At 34.6% G+C, this 24,231-nt stretch overlaps 1 protein-coding gene across 1 annotated transcript in view; it reads right to left on the reverse strand.

Annotated features, from left to right (window-relative positions):
• Positions 1 to 24,231, reverse strand: part of DYNC2H1 (dynein cytoplasmic 2 heavy chain 1) — a 373,792-nt gene that overhangs the window by 107,224 nt on the left and 242,337 nt on the right. The window contains exons 80-82 of the mRNA XM_027095669.1: positions 23,499 to 23,574; positions 17,457 to 17,665; positions 14,467 to 14,571 (exon numbers count right to left, since the gene is read on the reverse strand). Coding sequence (XP_026951470.1) covers positions 14,467 to 14,571; positions 17,457 to 17,665; positions 23,499 to 23,574 — 390 coding nt within the window. The remainder of the gene's footprint in view (positions 1 to 14,466; positions 14,572 to 17,456; positions 17,666 to 23,498; positions 23,575 to 24,231) is intronic.

A 24,231-nucleotide genomic window follows, 5' to 3' on the forward strand; every position in this document is an offset into this window, starting at 1 on the left:
CTTTAGTGTGGGGTCTGTGTTAATTAAGTCAGGGTTTGGGCTAGATTTGAGGGTAGTTGTTGCTAGAGTTACCCTTAGTACATCACAGGTTTCAAATTCTTCTGCAGATACCTTTTATTTAGGTTGGGCCTGGTTTGACAGTGGGTTTTATCCATGTCTCCTCCACCCTCATGTTTAGGTCTTCTCTTTTTTCTGCACCTCAAAGGGTCTATCTCTTGTGACTCTTAGCAGTAAGTAATAGTATAGTAATTACTAAAAGTAATAAGTATAAGTAAACGTGCTACTTATTTTTTTCCAACATTTTATTTTGAAAATTTTCAAATATACAGAAAACTTGAAAAAATTATACAGTGAAGACCCATATACTCAACACTTAGATTTTACAATTAACATTTTACCGTATTTGCTTGTTACTTATTACTCAGTGTTTGCTAGCCTACTCTGGTGTTCTAATTAAGACTCAGTTTTAGGTAGACGCTGTATCCCTGGGTCTTAGAGAAGTGGGCTTCTCAGCGTCCCTTCCCCTGCCCCAGCTGTAGTTCTGGGCCTGACAAAGATTCCTGCCCCTTCCCACAGGTACAGTGGATTTCTTCTGTTTGCTAATATGTCTCAGAGATGATCTGTCTGCACTTGATTATAACCCTTCTAGCAGTGTAATCACTGCTACTTATTACTTGATGGTGGAGAAGAAGAGATGGCAACATTCTTGTTGTTCTGATTAGGCTTCAGTCTTAGGTAGATACTGCACCCACGGGTCTCAAGATTGTGGCCTTCTCATTGCTTCTGCTCCTCCAAACTGTGTAATTCAGGCATAGATTCCTTCCCCTAACAGAGGAGTAGAGAGTTTTTTTTTTTTTTCTATTACCTTCTCCTAGCTGTATCAAGTTTTCTTCAGTACCCTAAGGGCAACAGTGGTTTTATTCCTTGTTGTTTTGTTTCTTTGTCTCTCCCCACAGATTAAGGCTTTTGCTCCATAAAGCAGATAGGGACAGAGTTTCATGCCTCTCCTCCTCCCAAACTGACATGATTCCTTTCCCTCAGGCCACCACCACAAAGGAAGTTTTCTAAGTACTCTCACCAGTTGGGGGTCCATGGGGAAAAAGGCTTTAAGAGGGTGAGAACTCACCCTATATCTGTGATCTTCATTTTCTAGCAGCCTGAACTTGGCCTTGACCAATTCATTAGGCTTAATTCCTACCAGTGCCTGGCTGCATCTGCTCCAGGTGCACAAACGCTTGTGTCTTGTAACCACCTGCAGGCACCTGTCTCTCCTTAGATTTCAGTTAGTTGTTCCGCTAATTCATCTCTCTGATAGGTTCAAGAAAAGTCATGTACTTGGTTTGGCTTCTTCTGTTGTTGTAAGAGTAGAAACAATGCTCTTTTCATCTCTCTCTATCCCTGAGGTTAACTTATTATTGATCCTTCTTTCACTCCAAGTATGGCCACAATCAAGAATAGATTTTTCATATTCCCATTTATCTAATCCAATGAAAAGAGCACCTTTTTGGTCTCAGCATCTGAATATTAATCCAGGGAAGAAATCTGAGTGACTTTGCTGGTGCACATTCACCAAGGAGATAAGAGTACTGTTTTCTGCTCAGTTTTGGTTCAAGTGGAGAAGGGATGTGAAAGAGATGAAGGAGAATGCCATTGTCATTAACAGTTCCATTAGAACCAAACAGAAAACTGAGACCTACTATTTCTTGAGTGCTATTTTAATTATTTCATATATCTGGGCAGACAAAAATCAATATATGTCCCCTACAGAAGATATTGCCTCATCTTGGTAAATAAGGACACAAACTAATGATAACAGTTTTGGACTTAATTGATTAAAGAACATGATTTTAAATATTAAACTTAATTATGTTTAGCTTTCATTTTCTCAAACAAAAAACTTTTGTTTAACAAAACAAGCTGTAGGAACTGGAACTTTTTTTTTTACTATAAAAAGTAAAATTTCTAACATTCATAAATCTGAAATTGTAAGAGAGGTATAATTTCTGCTTTAAAGATTTCTTTAGTGGAGTCTCATTTAGCTTAATTTTAAAGTGCTCTCATATACTCAAACTGGCTTAATTGCACAAATTTTGTGCAAACATTTAAAAATATCATCTTTGTTTTTTTAAAATTTATTTGTTTATTTTTGGCTGTGTTGGGTCTTCATTGCTGTGCGTGGGCTTTCTCTGGTTGCGGTGAGCAGTGGCTACTCTTCGTTGTGGTGTGTGGGCTTCTCACTGCAGTGGCTTCTCTTGTTGCGGAGCACAGGCTTTAGGCACACAGGCTCAATAGTTGTGGCGTGTGGGCTTAGTTGCTCTGCGGCATGTGGGATCTTCCCGGACAGGGGCTCGAACCCATGTCCCCTGCATTGGTAGGTGGATTCTTAACCACTGCACCACCAGGGAAGCCCCCTAAAAAAATCTTCTAATTCATTCAAAAATTTTCTTCAGAAATTAAAAGTGAAAAGTGCATACATTCATTGAGATACAAATTCTCAGGATACGTACTTAAATAACTATAATATATGCTTCTATTTTATCCTTTATATTGCAGGGGGACTTTTTCATAATCTTTTCCCCCCACTAGACTGAGTTCCTTCAGAACAAGGACAATTTTTATTCATCTCTACATTGCCAAAACCTATTTTATGTCCAAGGTACACTGGAGGCAATTAATGTTGGATAGTTGAGCATATATTAAAGTAAAAAATATCAGAGGATCAATACAAACACTTCATGAAGAGGGTGAACTTTGGACAGGGTATTGAACAAAATATTTAAACAAGCAAAAAGTGGTGGCAAGGGCAGTTCCAACAGAAATGAGGTAAACAAAGGAACTTGGAAATGCATTTACCCAAAAAGCTAATAGAAATATTTTAAAGCATTTTGTTTACAAATCAACTGAAACAATATTTATGGTTGCTTTCAATGTAAAATACATCTTTAAAGTCATAGCAATACTCAGTGGAAATTATTAGGGTACAATCAGCAAACAGGTGTTCTCTACCCTGAAGTAACTCACAATCTTGTAACAGAATACAGGAAAAAAACATACTCCAGTCTCTTCCAACATTAATGTCTCCCTGAATCTTGTATTCACATTAAATTACCACATTTTTGCCTTTTCTTTTTAAGTTTTTTGGCTGAGACATAGGTTTTGGTCAGTGCTGAAGTTCTAAATTAATCACCTCTATTCATTTGCACCACTTTTTCACCCACTGCCCCACCCCCTGCCTCCCCAAACACTGAAATTTTATTTCCACCCTCCAACCTTCTACAGGAAGAGGCTCTAGAAAGTCTTGGAAACCTGGTCAAGGTCCATGACATTCTCAACTCTGATCAACATTTAGCACTTAGAACTCCTCCACTCCACTTAAAACCATTGCCATACACTCCCATCACCTTGGAACTCTCCTTTAAAATTCTTCTGATTGTCTTATTTTCTGACTGCAGTTTACTCTTGCTAACATCTTTCCAGCTCTAAACATATGTTAAATGTAGGTATTTCCCAGAGTTCTACCTTCAGGCACTCTTTCTTCCTGCTCTATCAACGTTCCCTAATAATCTCTCATTCCCATGGCTTCAACTCTAACAGATGTGTTGCTGTTTGTCAACCTCTTTTTAAATTAAATGTATGCCTGAATTCTCTCCTGTGTTTATCTAGTCAAAATTCCTACTAGACATTTTCAACTAGATATTACATGGACACCTCAAATAAATATTATTATTACAAATAATAAATATTATTCATTTACCCATCGAATTAACACATCAAGTTGATATCTTCCCCTCCCCATCATCAAAAATAAAACCCAAAGCTTCTTCCTTTTGACATTCACATTTTGACTAATGCAACAGCACCCATACAACATTTATGAGATGGTGGAAGAGTTGAAGGAAAAAGGGATAGTGTAATAGCTGATGTGGATGAAACACATTATTGTGTATATATTGCAACAGATTAAAAAAAAAATTGGGAGCGACTGACAGCATCATGGCAGTGTGAGTCATTCCTTTTTTCTCTCCTTTTTGATTTACAACTAATTGGACATCCCTAACTGAAAAAAGCACCTATATACATCATACCAGGACACCTGAGAGATCTACACATATGTGCACCTGAAAGTGGGTGGACGCAGCAGAATGAGGGTAGTGGCTGTGGAGCTGGAGGTGGCAGAGGCATGTACAGCAGCGGGACAGTACAACCTTTCTGGCAGAGGAGGTGGAGAGTGAAGTCAGTGATTGGGGGTGTGCCTAGCCACACATTCTGCAGGAGGAGGGACTCACTGCTCTCTCTGAGGAGGGAGTGCAGTGACAGGGGGCAGAGAAGGAAAAGGGAGGTAGGCAGACAAAGAGATCTGAAGGAAAGCCTTTCCTGCTGTCTGCCCCTGGATTCTGGCCCTAGGACTTCTAAGACCCTCCAACGTGAAGATCCCCCTCCTGGGCCACGGGCACACCCAGTGCCCCTAGTGCTAAGCACACACCACCCCCAACTCTGTTGCCACACTTTAAAAATTTTTTTGGCCAGGTTTTTGGTTTTTTTACACGTTCCTGTTTCCCCACCTTAGCAGCAGCGAGTCATCTCCAATAAGAAAAAACAAAAACTTGTGCTATAGCGCCACCTTCTGGAAAACAAAAAAGGCTCCTAATTATCAACCTACTGAGCTGTTAGAACCAAAGTAAACAAAGTCTTGCCTAAATGAGAAAGATGCTCACTACTTCAAATGTGATGGCAGAGGCACTTTTCATCAAACACTTTGAAAAATCACAGTAACACACTATCACAAAAAGACAGTGGCAATTTTCCAGCAACCAATCCCAAAGAAACGGAAGATTGCAATATAACATAAAGAATTAAAAATAGCTGTTATAAGGTAAAATAGCTAGCTAGTAGATAGTGGGAAGCAGCCGCACAGCACAGGGTGATCAGCTCAGTGCTTTGTGACCACCTAGAGGGGTGGGATAGGGAGGGTGGGAGGGAGGTAGACGCAAGAGGGAAGAGATATGGGGACATATGTATATGTATAACTGATTCACTTTGTTATAAAGCAGAAACTAACACACCATTGTAAAGCAATTATACTCCAATAAAGATGTTAAAAAAATAGCTGTTATGAAGAAATTCAGTGAGCTACAGGAAAACCTAAAATGGCAATACAATGACTTTAGGAATAAAATTAATAAACAGAAGGAGTACTTTACCAAAGAGACTGAAATTCTAAAAAAGAACCAAACAATATTATGCCAGCACAAAAACGGACATGTTTTTTTGTCTGTTTGTGCCACCAATGGAACAGAATAGAAAGCCCAGAATTAAATTCCACTATATACAGTCAACTAATATTCGACAAGGGAGCCAAGAATACCCAATGGGGAAAGAATAGCTCTTCAATAAATGGTGCCAGAAAAACTGGAGAAATACATGCAGAACAATGAAATTATGCCCCCATCTCATGTCACTCACAAAAATTAACTCAAAATGGATCAAAGACTTAAACATGAGACCTGATACCATAAAACTCCTAGAGGAAAACACAGGGAAGAAGCAATGCCTTGGCAATGATTTTTTGAATATGACACCAAAAGGATAAACAACAAAAGCAAAAATTAACAAATGTGACTACATCAAACTCAAAAGTTTCTGCACAGCAAAACAAACAATTAACAAAATGAAAAGAAAACTTACAGAAGAGGAGAAAATTTTTGAAAATCATATATCAGATAAGGGATTTTTTTTAAGTTTTGAATTTTATTTATTTTTTATACAGCAGGTTCTTATTACTTATCCATTTTAGACATATTAATGTGTACATGTCAATTCCAATCTCCCAATTCATCACATCCCCCCACCCACCCCCCGCCACTTACCCCCCTTGGTGTCCATACGTTTGTTCTCTACATCTCTGTCTCAATTTCTGCTCTGCAAACCGGTTCATCTGTACCATTTTTCTAGGTTCCACATATATGCATTAATATACGAAATTCATTTTTCTCGTTCTGACTTACTTCACTCTGTATGACAGTCTCTAGATCCATCCACGTCTCTAGAAATTACCCAATTTCATTCCTTTTTATGGCTGAATAATATTCCGCTTTATATATGTACCACATCTTCTTAATCCATTCATCTGTCAATGGGCATTTAGGTTGCTTCCATGTCTTGCCTATTGTAAATAGTGCTTCAATGAACACTGGGGTGCATGTGTCTTTCTGAATTATGGTTTTGTCTGGGTATATGCCCAGTAGTGGGATTGCTGGGTCATATGGTAATTTTATTTTTAGTTTTATAAGGAACCTCCATACTGTTCTCCAGAGTGGCTCTATCAATTTACATTCCCACCAACAGTGCAAGATGGTTCCCTTTTTTCCACACCCTTTCCAGCATTTGTTGTTTGTAGATTTTCTGAATATGTGCATTCTAACTGGTGTGAGATAATACCTCATTGTAGTTTTGATTTGCATTTCTCTAATAATAAATAAAGCTGATGTTGAGCAGCTTTTCAAGTGTTTCTTGGCCATCTGTATGTCTTCTTTGGAGAAATGTCTATCTAATTAGATCTTCTGCCCATGTTTGGATTGGGCTGTTTGTTTTTTTAATATTGAGCTGCATGAGCTGTTTATATATTTTGGAGATTAATCCTCTGTATGTTGACTCATTTGCAAATATTTTCTCCCTTTCTGAAGATTGTCTTTTAATCTTGTTTGTAGTTTCCTTTGCTGTGCAAAAGCTTTTAAGTTTCATTAGGTTCCTTTGTTTAGTTTTGTTTTTATTTCCATTACCCTAGGAGTTGGATCAAAAAAAATCTTGCTGTGATTTATGTCAAAGAGTGTTCTTCCTATGTTTTCCTCTAAGAGTTTTATCGTGTCCAGTCTTACATTTAGGTCTCTAAATCATTTTGAGTTTATGTTTGTGTATGGTGTTAGGGAATGTTCTAATTTCATTCTTTTACATGTAGCTGTCCAGTTTTCCCAGAACTACTTATAGAAGAGTCTGTCTTTTCTCCATTGTATATTCTTGCCTCCTTTGTCATAGATTAGTTGACCATAGGTGTGTGGGTTTATCTCTGGGCTTTCTATCCTGTTCCACTGATCTATATTTCTGTTTTTGTGCCAGTACCATATTTTCTTGATTACTGTAGCTTTGTAGTATAGTCTGAAGTCACGAGTCTGATTCCTCCAGCTTCATTTTTTTCCCTCAAGACCACTTTGGCTATTTGGGGTCTTTTCTGTCTCCATACAAATTTTAAGATTTTTTGTTCTAGTTCTGTAAAAAATGCCATTGGTAATTTGATAGGGACTGCATTGAATCGGTAGATTGCTTTGGGTAGTATAGTCACTTTCACAATATTGATTATTACAATCCAAGAATGTGGTATATCTCTCCATCTGTTTGTATCATCTTTGATTTCTTTCATCAGTGTCTTATAGTTTTCTGCATACAGGTCTTTTGTCTCCTTAGGTAGGTTTATTCCTAGGTATTTTATTCTTTTTGTTGCACTGGTAAATGGGAGTGTTTCCTTAATTTCTCTTTCAGATTTTTCATCGTTAGTGTATAGGAATGCAAGAGATTTCTGTGCATTAATTTTTTATCCTGCTACTTTACCAAATTCATTGATTAGCTGTAGTAGTTTTCTGGTAGTATATTTAGGATTCTCTATGTATAGTATCATGGCATCCTCAAACAGTGACAGGTTTACTTCTTCTTTTCTGATTTGGATTTCTTTTATTTCTTTTTCTTCTCTGATTGCTGTGGCTAAAACTTCCAAAACAGTGTTGAATAATAGTGGTGAGAGTGGGCAACCTTGTCTTATTCCTGATCTTAGTGGAAATGGTTTGTTTTTAACCATTGAGAACGATGTTGGCTGTGGGTTTGTCGTATATGGCCTTTATAATGTTGAGGTAGGTTCCCTCTCTGCCCACTTTCTGTAGAGTTTTTATCACAAATGGGCGAATTTTGTCAAAAGATTTTTCTGCATCTATTGAGATGATCATATGGTTTTTATTCTTCAATTTTTTAATATGGTGTATCACACTGATTGACTTGTGTATTCTGAAGAATCCTTGTATCCCTGGGATAAATCCCACGTGATCATGCTGTATGATCCTTTTAATGTGTTGCTGGATTCTGTTTGCTAGTATTTTGCTGAGGATTTTTGCATCTATATTCATGAGTGATATTGGTCTGTAATTGCCTTTTTTTGTAGTATCTTTGTCTGGTTTTGGTATCAGGGTGATGTTCACCTCATAGAATGAGTTTGGGAGTGTTCCTTCCTCTGTAATATTTTGGAAGAGTTTGAGAAGGATGGGTGTTAGCTCTTCTCTAAATGTTTGATAGAATTCACCTGTGAAGCCACCTGGTCCCAGACTTTTGTTTGTGGTAAGATTTTCAATCACAGTTTCAATTTCATTACTTGTGATTGGTCTGTTCACATTTTCTATTTTCCCCTGGTTCAGTCTTGGAATGTTATACCTTTCTAAGCATTTGTCCATTTCCTCCATGTTGTCCATTTTTGGGGCATAGAGTTGCTTGTATTAGTTTCTTAGGATGCTTTGTATTTCTTCAGTGTCTCTTGTAACTTCTCCTTTTTCATTTCTAATTTTATTGATTTGGGTCTTCTCCCTCTTTTTCTTGACGAGTCTGGCTAATGGTATATCAATTTTATTTATCTTCTCAAAGAACCAGTTTTTAGTTTTATTGATCTTTTTGCTATTGTTTTCTTTGTTTCCATTTCATTTATTTCTGCTGTGATCTCTATGACTTCCTTCCTTCTACTAACTTTGGGTTTTGTTTGTCCTTCTTTCTCTAGTTCCTTTAGGTGTAACATTAGATTGTTTATTTGAGATGTTTGTTGTTTCTTGAGGTAGGATTGTATTGCTATAATCTTCCCTCTTAGAACTGCTTTTGCTGCATCCCATAGGTTTTGGATCATTGTGTTTTCATTGTCATTTGTCTCTAGGTATTTTTTCATTTCCTCTTTGATTTCTTCAGTGATTTCTTGGTAATTTAGTAATGTATTGTTTAGCCTCTGTGTTTTTGTGTTTTTTACGTTTTTTTCCCTGTGATTTCTAATCTCATAGTGTTGTGGTCAGAAAAGATGCTTGACATGATTTCAATTTTCTTAAATTTACTGAGGATTGATTTGTGACCCAAGATGTGATCTATCCTGGAGAATGTTCCATGTGTACTTGAGAAGAAAGTGTAATCTGCTGTTTTTGGATGGAATTTCTATAAATATCAATTGAATCTATCTGGTCTCTTGTGTCATTTAAAGCTTGTGTTTCCTTATTAATTTTCTGTTTGCATGATCTGTCCATTGGTGTAAGTGAGGTGTTAAAGTCCCCCACTATTATTGTGTTACTGTCAATTTCCTCTTTTATAGCTGTTAGCAGTTGCCTTATGTATTGAGGTGCTCCTATGTTGGGTGCATATATATTTATAATTGTTATATCTTCTTGGATTGATCCCTTGATCATTATGTAATGTCCTTCCTTGTCTCTTGTAACATTCTTTATTCTAAAGTCTATTTTATCTGATATGAGTATTGCTACTCCAGCTTTCTTTTGATTTCCATTTGCAAGGAATATCTTTTTCCATCCCCTCACTTTGTCTGTATGTGTCCCTAGGTCTGAAGTGGGTCTCTTGTAGACAGTATATATATGGGTCTTGTTTTTGTATCCATTCAGCAAGCCTGTGTCTTTTGGTTGGAGCATTTGATCCATTCACGTTTAAGGTAATTATTGATATGCATGTTCCTATTACCATTTTCTTAATTGTACTGGGTTTATTTTTATAGGTCCTTTTCTTCTCTTGTGTTTCCCACTTAGAGAAGTTCCTTTAGCATTTGTTGTAGAGCTGGTTTGGTGGTACTGAATTCTCTTAGCTTTTGCTTGTCTGTAAAGCTTTTGATTTCTCCATCGAATCTGAATGAGATCCTTGCCAGGTAGAGTAATGTTGGTTGTAGGTTCTTCCCTTTCATCACTTTAAATATGCCATGTCACTCCCTTCTGGCTTGTAGAGTTTCTGTTGAGAAATCAGCTGTTAACCTTATGGGAGTTTCCTTGTATGTTATTTGTCATTTTTCCCTTGCTGCTTTCAATAATTTTTCTTTGTCTTTAATTTTTGCCAATTTGATTAGTATGTGTCTTGGCATGTTTCTCCTTGGATTTATCCTGTATGGGACTCTCTTCACTTCCAGGACTTAGGTGGCTATTCCTTTCCCATGTGTAAGTTTTTGACTATAATCTCTTCAAATATTTTCTTGGCTCCTTTCTATCTCCCTTCTCCTTCCATGGCCCCTATAATGCAAATGTTGTTGCATTTAATGTTGTCCCAGAGGTCTCTTAGGCTGTCTTCATTTCTTTCCATTCTTTTTTCTTTATTCTGTTCTGCAGCAGTGAATTCCACCATTCTGTCTTCCAGGTCACTTATCCGTTCTTCTGCCTCAGTTATTCTGCTATTGATTTCTTCTAGTGTATTTTTCATTTCAGTTATTGTATTGTTCATATCTGTTTGTTTTTCTTTAATTCTTCTAGGTCTTTGTTAAACATTTCTTGCATCTTCTTGATCTTTGCCTGCATACTTTTTCCGAGACCCTAGATCATCTTTACCCTCATTATTCTGAAATCTTTATCTGGAAGTTTGCCTATCTCCACTTCACTTAGTTGTTTTTCTAGGGTTTTATCTTGTTCCTTCATCTGGTACATAGCCCTCTGCCTTTTCTTCTTATCTTTCTGTGAATGTGGTTTTTGTTCCACAGGCTGCAGGATTGTAGTTCTTCTTGCTTCTGCTGTCTGCCCTCTGGTGGATGAGGCTATCTAACCAGATAAGGGGTTAACATCCAAAATATATAAAGAGTCAGTCAACTTAATCACAAAAAATCCAATTAAAAAATGGGCAGAAGAACAAAAGAGACATTTCTCTGAAGAGTACATCAAAATGGCCAATAGATATGTGAAAAGATGCTAAACATCAGTAAACATCAGAGAAATGCAAATGCAAACCACAATGAGATATCACCTCATACCTGTCATAATGGCTATCATCAAAAGACAAAAAATAACAAGTGTTGGCAAGGATGTCGAGAAAGGGGAACCTTCATGCACTGTTGGTGGGAGTGTGAATTGGTGCAGCCGCTACAGAAAACAGTATGGAATTTCCTCAAAAAATTAAAAATAGATCTATAATATGACCTAGAAATTCCACTTCTAGGTATACACCCAAAGGAAATGAAAACAGGATTTCAACAAGATATAAGCACTCCCATGATAATTGCTGCATTATTCCCAATAGCCAAGATATGAAAACAACCCAAGTGACTATTAATGAAGAATGGATAAAAAAGATGTAGAATATATACACTATGGAATATTATTTAGCCACGAGAAAGGAGGATATCCTTCCATTTGTGACAACATAGATGGACCTTAAGCACATTATGCTATGTGAGATAAGTGAAAGAAAGTCAAGTATTGAATCTAAAAAGTTAAACATGTAAAAAACAGAGAGTAAAATGATGGTTACCAGGGGATGGGGGTGGCGGAGATAAGAGTGATTGTGTTTAAGGGTACAAACTTAAAACAAGCAGTAATAAGCCATAAAGATCTAATGTACAGTATAATGAATATAAACAATAATACTGTACTATAAATACATAATGTGATAAATATCACTACATCAGCAAACAAACAAACAAACAAAAAGCTGACTCACAGCACTGAACATAAGTATCATTAACACTGTAGTAAACACCACTTGTGGTATCTGCCTAGTATGGATGCACTCAATTGATTTTAAAATGCCAAATCATCAAATACCTGCTTCAACATCAGTTCCACATCCCTGAACTTGTATATGATCAATAATATTTTTTTGAAATCTACTCAGTGTCATTCAGACTGCTTCATATCTGAACATTCACTTTCAAAGAAGGCCAAGCATTCTAAGTGTGGCTCCAAATGTGACTTGGAGTGAAAAGCTCTAAATATAGAAATTTTATCAGTTTATATATAAGTGTTTATAATTATGAAAAAGAAATGTTGCAGTAATTGATGCACTCTGAAAGCTGTTTAAGTATAAAAACTAAAATAAAGAACTGTTAAACAGTTAAGTAAATTAACAGACTGACAGTAAAACAGTAAAACAGACTGACATTTAAAATATAAATATTAAGAAAGTATGTATCACCAAAAACCTTTAAGGAAGAACATGTTACCCTCTTTTCATCTAATAAATATTTATAAAAATTTAAATACTAAGGCAAGAAAAAAATAGCAGAGATTAGATCATAGTAAAATAACTTTTAGAGAATTCTTTGGTATACTAACTAGAAAAAGTAAAAAGTAAAAATAAAGCCTGGGTTGTCTCAGGACTATCTGGGAAAATGAGATTGGAGTCTGTCTTCCTACAGTACTACTTTCCTAGAAACTACAGAGGTAAGACAAATGTAAAATGTTTGTCTGCCTAGTTTGCTATGAAACCCCTGATCCCTGGGATTCCACTTAGAGTGATGAGCTTCATGTTAGCATAGCATGCAAGCCCTGTACCTATGTGACTAAAATGTAATAGAAGATTTGTGGGAAACTAAGGCTATGATTTAGCGCCATGACGGTCCTCTCAGTCTGGGCTCTTATCAATGGCAGCCATACATGGCCCAGGAGCAAAAGAAGGTACACATATAGGTGGTTGGTGGGCCTCTCCATAAGATGAAGATGCGCAGTATTCTGTATTTCTTGTCTTATATCCTTCCCAGAAGTCTCTAAGGCCGTATCTATCCTAGGTTACTCTTTTCCCTTCATTAGACATTTGATCCAAGCTGGGCTAAAGGAGATTCTTTCAGAAGCTGAATGATACTGACATTAGAAGTTTTGAAAGCCATGTTAATAACAGGACTTTCAAGACAGACTCTTGAATTTCTTTTGATAAGATTCCCACAGTGAATACTCTTCTTGAATTATATGAAATAACCTTTTATTCTTTTAATGACCTTTTAATTGTTTTAACCTCTTTTGCTTAAGAATTGTTGTAAAATTATACACAAACACATATACAACACAAACAAGTACACACAAAGGTACATATGCAATTCTTATATGTTATTGATGGGGTTATTGAAAAATAACTATCTCAGGTCAACAAAAAGCACGGAAGGAAAAGAACAGAGTGTAATCATATACGTTATAAAGCTAAGGGACACGTAGGAGTTTCATTCCTTCATGGGAGTATCTGACTTAACACTTTGCATGAGAAAGGGAAAAGGAATTAGCGTCTTCATCTAGCATAGACAAAGAGGTTGTTAAGATCTTATTTGTTCCAGAAAACATTTATACTTATTTACACATTATGCAAATGAGCATATATTTTTATACTCAAACATCTCTTTTACAAAGATGTGAGAATGAACATTAAAATTCCACAATGAACAGTTTAGTGAATAATAGCAGAGAAAAAATTTAGTGAATAATAAGAGAGAAAACATTACCAATTTTATAAATGTTGGCTAAAATAGCAAAAAGTACAAAACAGTACAGCTAAATAAGGTACAGTAATCTAGCTAGGATGCCTGTAAATTACCAAAAGTAAACTTTTTTTTTTCAAAAGTAAACTTTTAAGAGCAATAAGAATCTTCCATACACTGATCCACAACGAACCTTATGTAACAGTTCACAATTTGGTGCACGTACTTAGCAGTACATTTATGCCTGAGGAGCAGTTGTAGCACATGGTGCAGAGGCCATGTCTTTACTCAGACAGACAATTTAAATACTGGTTCTGCCTTTTACTGGCTCTGTGATCTTGGGTAAATAACTTAACTCTCTCCATTTCAGTTTCCTCAGGTACTGAGAGGGAAAAGTAATAGATCTTACCTCATACAGTTTATAAAGACTAAGGTTTCTGAGTATAAGGTATTTAAAACACTTTCAGGCACACAGTTAAAGGTCAATAAATGTTAGCTCTTAATTATTTGGTCTCAATAGAAGCTAGAATATACAGTGTTCATGGCTAATGTTTTTCTATATCTCAATACTTAAAAAATCCGTATTTCCCTCAATGTTTTACAACATTCAGTCATGAGTAATATCATATGAAATATTAAATATTTATCTTTTATGCAGATTATATCTCTATATCCGATATTTGTTATGAAAATATCAAATTTAGTGACATATTCAATTGCATAAATTAAATTTAAAGTACCCTTAATAAGATAAATCACAGGAGTAAAACCAATATATTCTGGATAAAATTGATAGTGTTCAGTGTTACTTTACTAATTTTAACAAATGTATTAAGATAGAACTATTTGGCTCATTTAAAATTTATTTAAGGTAAGACTGGAATCTATTGTATTAAATAAAATTAAAGAATTAAATAAAAGCATGTGGATATGTAGTATTAAGTAAAATGTAATGTTTCTTTTAGGCTCAGTAGCAACATTTTTTCTAAAACATGTATCTTTTTTTAGGTTACCTGAGAACTGATCATACGCTGAGATGAACGAGCAATATTGGCAGGTAGACCAAAGAAACTAGGTTTGTCATCCTCTGGAAGTTTTTCAATGACGGCACGATAGTCCTAAACACAAATAATTAAAAAACAGTTTTTCAATAAAGATTAAACTTACAACCACCGAAATCAGAAAGAACCAGAATATTGTGAAGTATTAAATGATTAATTATTCATGTTACATTGTCTAGGTAAATCTCACTTTCAGTCTGAATAGCATTAACTCAGTAATCTAATGGAAATATTCTTTGTCACTACTTCTTCATACTTAAATTATTTGATACTATACTTTCTTATCCTATACTTCTCACATTCAGAGGGGAATTGATTAAAACAAACATAGCTGAGTAACTATGCCTACTATGTGTAGTTACTTTTCCTGTAACCTACCAAAGACTAATCTGCAGAGTGTAGCTCTGTTTATAATGAGATAAATATTCCAACAATCTTTTCTTTTAAACTTATAGAACTCCCAGAAACCTATATTCACACAGTCTGATATACAAGAACTGCTTTGTAAATTGCTTTATTATAAAGCAATTCCACAGTTAGTCTTTGCTGGTGAGGTGTGATGAAATGTATCGAAAATCCTATCATTTCATCCCAAGAATTACTGTAAGCACTGCAAAGGCTTGATTTGCCAAGCACTCATCTGAACAGTTTTCACTTCAGATTCTAGACGGGAAACTAAGTGTAGATCAAGAGGATTTATTCAGTTTGGCTGAAAGATGGGAATTGTTTTGTTTGTTTTCATGAGGAGACGAGTTATTTTAAGGCAGGTGTTGTAAATATATGCATCTAAACTGTTCTTGCTGAAGTAGGGGAAATTGTTTTTGATGAAGGAGACTCATCTTCTGCCCCTACCCCCATCATCCTTTCTCATCCTCCGCAGCTGCCTCTGCAGTATTTCCAAGACACAGGTCCTGGGCTTCCTGGAGTTTAACTACAGGAAGTATGTCAAAGTTTGGAAAGACATGCTGTTCTTTGAAGTATTTCCTCTCCTATATCTCAGTAAACTTCCTTAAGGTTTTCAATCACAATGTAGATATGCATAAATATATATGTATGTATATGTTCGTGTATGCTTGTATATATCCATGCATATGTGTGTGTGTTTCTCATCTCCTGGGAAACTTCTGGCTTCCTCCTTCTATCTAACTCAATTAAATAGAAAGCTAAACATTGACTCTCATAAATCATCTTATAATTTTTTTTTTCTATTTTTTAATTTTTCTTTTTTTTTAGATGGAAAATAATCTCCCATCTAAAAAAAATCTCCCATTCCAGATCTTCACGTGCCTCACAGCACGCGGGATCTTAGTATACCGACCAGGGACCGAACCCACGCCCCCTGCAGTGAAAGCACAGAGTTTCAACCATTGGACCACCAGGGAATTCCTATAATCATCTTATAATTTTAAAGCTATTATTCTTTGTATTTATACACTTTATTCATTTTTAAATGTCTGTGAAATTTTCTCATCTAGTGTGGCTAGAGTCTTCTCTCTACCTAGGACTATACACTGACATATTTCCTAAATAGTAGACTACTACATGTCCAAACTGATTTATCCTCATTTGGACACAAAAGAATATATACCAAATGATACCCTTTACATGAAGTACAAACACAGGCAAAACTAACAAAGGCTGTTAGAAGTTAAGCTAATGTATCCTTTGTTGGGGAGGTAGTAACTAGAAGGGAACTTGAGGAGGACTTCTGGGGAGCTGAAAATGTTGTTTCTTGATCGCAGTGCTGGTGGCAATCATGTGTTCAATGTATAAAAATGCACTGCATTGTACATTTATGATGTACACTTTTCTGTATATATTTTATTTTTCAATTTAAGCTTCAAACAATAGAGATGAAAGACTTCTCACGGTACACTATCTGAAATAAATATATAATAAATAACTATGTGATATTTGTTTGCTCATTCACTCTAAGGTTCTCCCAATAAAAAGTAAACTCCACAGTGCATCAAGAGATCCACAAAGTCTGGAACAGCGTTATCACTGAGCAAATGTTCAACGTGTATTATTGAATGAATGAGTAAGTGAATGAAAGATACTGAAAAACAAAATCGATGGAATACTTAATAACAAAATAGATAAGATATTCAATAAAGTAATATGTTTAATACTGATTTTTAAGCTTTGTTTTCTGATTAACATCACTAAAACAAAGGAATTTTCTTGAAAAATATTTGAATAAGAGAAAAAGGCACAATACTGATAGAACTATATAACTGAATATATATATTTTGTAATTCATGAAGAAATGTATAATTTTAATACTCTATGTAATGAAAACGTTATTTGGGCATTCACACAAATACAAATTTGTGGCAAAATAAACTAGAATTGAAATCTTTGGGCTATATTTTGTACTATTTTCTGGAAAAGATTATTGCATTCTAGGAGGCTTTTATATGATGACTCAAAGCAAAAAGCTACAGCTGGATAAAATAAATACACATAAACAAAAATGTTGCTATGAAAGCTAGATAAAGTGAATCTCTCTTGTATATTTAGAACTTCTTTAAATTTATAAGCCAGAGTATGAAGATAGATATTTGTTAAATAATATTTGCTTTCTTTCAAATTTAATGTATCAGAGTACTCTCATAACTATGAAGAAGTAGCATATTCTCCCATTCCAGATCTTCATGGCAGCCCTACAATGTAAAAATTTTCCTTGGCCACCCCCGTCACGATTTACCTATTTACTATATCCTATTATCATCAATCAGTGATCATTAAGTATCCAAAAGTAATAGGACACCTAACTAGTTTAAAGAATCAGGCTGCATATTGGCATAATAAAAAAAAAATCCATATTTTTGAATGACAATTGCTTATACATTTGAAAAGAAACAACATATATTTAACAATATAAGAAATTGTTCAAGTTTCTATCTGGTAGTAAATTGAAAATAATTAATTTTACCTACCAAAATGCTGCAGGATTTTGGTAGATATATGGAGTACGGAAAAATGCTTTTCTTGTTCCTTTGGTTTAATACATCAATTATTGAAGAATTAAAAAACTGTTTCAGGTATGACTGAAGAACTCTAAGGTCAAAATAGTTATCTATACGTCCTCCATAAATAGCATTTTCTAGCAAACCATGTACAAATTCCCATTGTACATCTTTGGTACCTATAATTAAAAAAAAATTATTCGTTTCATTTCTAAGATATTAGAAAATTTCTAAAACAAATTTGAAAATATTAAACAAATTCCTGGCTCCAGTTATATTTATAGGATATAACAATACATATTTAATTCATTTAAATCATTCCTTAAAATGCTTAATGTAATGCTCATTAATATTAATAATATTAATACTATAATCACAGAGGACCTTTTCCAGGAAGGAAGCTACCAACATAGATAACTATAATATGAACTAGGTATGGTGGACAGGAAGGAACCTGGCAAAGTCTGTTTGTTAAAATTCCTCCCTGTGTCCCATTGTCTCTGCATAGCCCAGCAATTTGTTTACCAAACATCTGCTTTTTTGCATCTCCATGTTAACTGCCTTCCTCCCTTCTGAAGTCTAAAACCACTACCCCAAACACCCTCTTTTGTTTTTAGTTGAAGATCGTATTTAAGGTGAGGGTTTCAGCCATTTTGACAAGTTACTTAGTCTTCCTGGGTCTCTCCTATATATACATGTTATTAATTTTTGTTTGATCTTCTCCTGTTAATCTGTTTCATGTCAGTGTAAATTCTTAGACCAGCCAGAAGAACCCAGAAGGGTAGAAGAAAATTTCTTCCTCCCCAACAGCAGTAAATGCAGGAAACACAATTTTAATCTACCTAGTTAACATCACTGCTAGCATTACTAGTTTAGACTATTTCATTACTATAAAATTCAATGAATCATTCCCCTTTTTTACATTTAATTCTCCATATGTGGAGGTCCCTTAATATCAGGAAATCTTGTAATCATAAGATTATATTTAGACTTCTACCATGAGATTCAGTATCATTTTGAAGCATCCTCCTCAACAATTCACTGGTGTGACGTATGTAAAAAACATATGATGCTATTAATTCCATCGCAAGCTTGAAAAACAATGACAAACAAATCATTCAAACTCTCTGTGCTTTGGTATCCTCATTTTAAAAGAGCATTAATAATATTTGCCTCAAAGTGATATTATAAAAATCAAATAAATGTTCAAAAGCCTTTTGGAAAATTACCAAGTTTCTAAGCAAGCTAAAGTACTAGTATATATCCTCAAAAAAAATTGTGTTTCAAAATAAACATTAAAAAAACGACTCATGGAAATCAGAAAACTGATTGGCCGTAGCACAAAATGGGAAAATGTTGGGTCATATGTAAAAAGGAGTGGGGGAGATGCTTCCAGAATGTTGGTAATACACTATTTATTGACTTTGGGCTAGTTACAAAGGTTCAATTTATGAAAATCTATTGAATTATACCTTTATGTGTACTTTTCTGATGTATAATTCAAAGAATTTTTAAATAAAAAAATCATTTGGAATACTATTAGGCATTAAATAACTATGGGGAACAAATAAATTAATATCCTATCTACTTCTACATATATACCCAACAGAAGTATATTCAAGTAGTCACCCAAAGATATAGCGCAATCATCCCAAACTACCCACATGTCCATCAAGAAAAAACTTGAAAACTACCCACCAAGAGAAGAAATACAATCACAGAATGGCAAACTATATAGCACTGAGAATAAATGGACAACAATGACATGTAAGCATATGGATGAATCTCTCAAATATAATGTTAACTGAAAGAATCCAAAGACTAAAGAATACATGATGTATGATTCCAGTTTTATAAAAACAGGCAAAGCTAATCTATATAGTTAGGTGCCTGGTCTTTACCAAAGGAATGGGGGTGGGAGAACTTGGAGAATGGTAGTAACTGGAAGGCAGCATTAGAGTAAAATCTGAGGTATTGGTAATGTTCTGTTTCTTGATTAAGGTTCTGCCTACATGAGAGTGTTCAGTTTGTGGAAATTTCACTGGGCTGTAATCTTATGATATAAGTACTTTTTGTACACATATCATACTTCATTTAAAAGTTTTTAAAATCTCATAAACATGTAAATTAAAATGCGACTCAAACATATCTCAACATAATAAAGGCCATAGATGATAAACCCACAGCCAACATCATTCTCAATGGTGAAAAGCTGAAAGCATTTCCTCTAAGATCAGGAACAAGACAAGGATGCCCACTCATGCCACTTTTATCCAAAATAGTTTTGGAAGTCCTAGACACAGAAATCAGAGAAGAAAAGGAAATAAAAGGAATTCAAATTGGAAAGGAAGAAGTAAAATGGTCACTGCTTGCAAATTACATCCTATACGTAGAAAATCCAAAGCTCATCAATGAATTTGGTAAAGTTGCAGGATACAAAATTAATATACAGAAATCTGTTGCATTTCTATACACTAACAACAAAATGTGAGAAAGAGAAATTAAGAAAATAATCCCATGGACCATCACATCAAAAAGAATAAAATACCTAGGAATAGACCTACCCAAGGAGGTAAAAGACCTGTACTCTGAAGATGTTGATGAAAGAAACTGAAGACAACACAAACAGATGGAAAGATATATGGTGTTCTTGGATTATACGACTCAATATTGTTAAAATGACAATACTACCTACCCAAGGCAATCTAAAGATTCAATGCAATCCCTATCAAATTACCAATGGCATTTTTCATAGAACTGGAACAAAAAATTTTACAATTTATATGGAAACACAAAAGATCCCAAATGGCCAAATCTATCTTGAGAAAGAAGAATGAAACTGGAGGAATAAGCTGACTTCAAACTATACTACAAAGCTACAGGAATCAAAACAGTATGGTACTAGCACAAAAACAGACATATAGATCAACAGAACAGGATAGAAAGCCCAGAAATAAACCCATGCACTTAGGGTCAATTCATCTACAACAAAGGAGGCAAGAATATACAATGAAGAAAAGATAGTCTCTTCAATAAGTGGTGCTACATGTAAAAAGTTGGACAGCTACATGTAAAAGAATGAAATTAGAACATTCTCTAACACCATATACAAAAATAAACTCAAAATGGATTAAAGACCTAAATGTAAGAATGGATACTATTTTTTTTTTGATGTGGGCCATTTTTAAAGTCTTTACTGAATTTGTTACAATATTGCTTCTGTTCTATGTCTTGGTTTCTTGGCTGCAAGGCACATGGGATCCCAGTTCCCCAACCAGGGATCAAACCTGCATTGGAAGGTGAAGTCCCAACCACTGGACCGCCAGGGAAGTCCCTAACACTGGATACTACTGATGTAAAACTCCTACAGGAAAACACAGGCAGGACACTCCTTGACATAAATCATAGCAATATTTTTTTGATCTGTCTCCTAAGGTGAAAGAAATAAAAATAAAAGTAAACAAATGGGACCTAATTAAACTTAAAAGCTTTTGTACAACAAAGAAAACCATTAACAAAACAAAAAGACAACCTATGGAAAGGAAGAAAATATTGGCAAATGATGAACTGACAAGGGATTAATTTCCAAAATATACAAACAGCTCATACAGCTCAATATAAAAAAAAAAACAAACAAGACAACCAAAAACATGGGCAGAAGACCTAAACAGACACTTCTCCACAGAAATTATACAGATTGCCAACAGTCACATGAAAAGATGCTCAACATTGATGATTATTAGGAAAATGCAAGTGAAAACTACAATGAGGTCAGAATAACCATCATCAGAAAGTCTACAAACAATAAATGCTAAAGAGGCTGTGGAGAAAAGGGAACCCTCCTACACTGTTGGTGAGAATGTAAATTAGGGCTTTCACTATTGAGAACAGTATGAAGTTCCTTAAAAAGCTAAAACTAGCATTACCATATGATCCTGCGATCCCACTCCTGGGCATATATCCAGAAAAGATAAAAACTCTCATTAAAAAAGATACATGCACTCCAATGTTCATAGCAGCACTATTTACAATAGCCAAGATATGGAAGCAACCCAAATGTCCATCAACAGATGAATGGATAAAGCAGATGTGCTACAGATATATATATAATGGAATATTACTCAGCCATAAAAAAGAATAATGCCATTTGCTGCAACATGGATGGACCTAGAAATAATCATATTAAGTCATACAGAAAAAGAAAATTATCATATGATATCATTTATATGTGGAATCTAAAAAAATGATACCAATGAACTTATTTACAAAACAAGAAATAGAATCACAGACATAGAAAACAAACTTATGGTTACCAAAGAGGAAGTGCGTGGGGGATAAATTTGGAATTTGGGATTAACAGATACACACTACTATATATAAAATAGATAAACAAGGGCCTACTATATAGCACAGGGAACTATATTCAGTATCTTGTTATAACCTACATGGGAAAAGAATCTGAAATATATATAAATATATATATATATATATATATATATATATTTTATATATATATATGTACAATGGAATAACTTTGCTGTGCACATGAAACATTGTAAGTCAACTATACTTCAATAAAAAATTAAAATAAAAGAAAACTACAAAAAAAATGGGATTTGTCCACATGCTAGACGTCTATCCTTATCCTTTCATGGAAACCAAGTTACAGAATAAATGATGATGCCGTTAATTCAACCAACTTTAACAGTGCCTACTACCATGGGCTAGGCCCTGCTACAGATGTTAAGGACATACAGAGTAAACAAAATAGTCAAAGACCTTGTTTAATGTAGATTACACTCTATTTGGAAAAGACGAACAACATTTTAAAAAATGACAGGAAAGTATAAGGTAGCAGTAATGTATTAAAACAATTAAACAGAACATGGGGATAGAAAACAATTAGAAAATTACTTTAGATTTGGTGATAATAAAAAACTTTTCTGAAGAGGATACCTCTAAGCTGAGATGTGAATGATAAGAGAAGAAAATCATATAAAGGTTTGGGAGAGGAGCATTTCAGACAGAAGGAAGAGCACCTACCAAAACCTTTAGGTAGGAACAAGCCTGGTTTGTTCAAGGAACAGAAAGAAGATAAATGTGGTTGTAGGTTTTGAAAGTGAATTATATGCTTTACTTTACATTTCTAAAAAATAAATTTGTTTACTCTGTGGAGAATTTTTGAAAGAATCTATTTCTTGGACTACCAAGGATTGATGAAGTTGAAGGATGAGAACAGAATCTTGATGTGATTTGGACATGGAGGGGACAGAAATTGCCAAAGCATTGGATGTCTGAGGATAAGAAAAAGAGAAGAATCAAGGATTATTCATAGGCTTTGAACCTGAACAACTACATGAATGGTGGTGCCATTTACTGAAATGCGGCAGACTCAGGGAAGAGTAGTTTGGCAAGGCTACAAGACGGTCGGGGAGACAAGAATCTAGAGTTGTTTAGAATAGTTTTAAGTTTGAGAGTCCTATCAACATACTCTCTTCTCTAATCCATCATTGCTCTAAACTCTAGTGTTAGCTTGAGTTGGCCCTGAGCAATAACCCTCAGGGATTGGACCATTCCTGTCTTCAGGAGGCTATTATTTGTACCTTGATTCCTGATTTCTACTTAATCATACAATTGTGATTCTACAGATTCTTGGTCTACCATATTCTTGAATTTTAACAATTCCTTTGAAAGAGATATGAATAATTTAGTTGAAGCCTGAAACTTGTGAAGGCCGTGAAGTAAAGACAAGGTCATTCTAGCTTTCTGCTTCCTGAGAGCTACAGATCAACCAGAAATCTAATGGATTATATCAAAACCACTGACCACAATAGATAATATATGAACTTTCACAAGCATGGAATTCAAAACATTAAATACAAAATGAAAAGCAAAAAGCAAATTTTATAATAGGAAGTCAAGTCACTCTTGAAAAAAACCCTATTTTTAATAAGAGCTCAAAAATTTTTTTCATTGACACCAGAGGTCAAAGTTTTCATCATTAGAACTTACCATCGAAGAGTCTGTCAATAATGCTGTAACCAGCCCGAAGATCTGATAAAGAAAACTCATAAAACTTGGTCCAACCCTATCAAAACAAATATTTAAAAAATTAAAGAACTACAAGCAGTGTTAAAAAATATATATGCATATATCATTGCCCTTACAATCTTGAAAAGAATGTTCAATACAGACTAAAAGAAAAAAAAGGCAACTACTGAGAATTTTTAATAAAAACAATAAAACAATACCTCTAAAGTAAGAGTAATTAAAAAAGTAAATTTATTGATCTCTATAGCATGCAAAGGATTTTATAATGTCATAAATGTTTTTGACATTAAATATGTGGCAGAAGAGTCATATATAGAAAGAACAAATTGGCGTAGTAAATCATTGAGTCTACATAGAGTGTATACATTGAGAGATTTCCTATAATTTGGTCCTTCAGAATTTTGGATTTTCTCTACAAACATGAAAACAGAAATATTACGAAAATTATTTAAAGGTCTAAAGGCATATAGTATTATTTTCTGTACATTTGACCCACAAAGCATTTATATTGTAACTAAATAAAATTATAAACCTACAGCTAATAGCTACTATGCTTGTATAAAAAGAACATTCAAAGACATTTATATGTGATAGAAAATAATATGAAATAATTAAAAATAATTTCTATAGGGCTTTCATCAACTATGACTAGTAATTAGTTTTATGCAATAAGTTCAAACTAAAATCTATTTAG

Source organism: Aethalodelphis obliquidens, unplaced genomic scaffold (assembly GCF_003676395.1).
Source record: "Aethalodelphis obliquidens isolate GAN/ISIS:26980383/991018 unplaced genomic scaffold, ASM367639v1 scaffold93, whole genome shotgun sequence".
Lineage (NCBI taxonomy): Eukaryota > Metazoa > Chordata > Mammalia > Artiodactyla > Delphinidae > Aethalodelphis > Aethalodelphis obliquidens.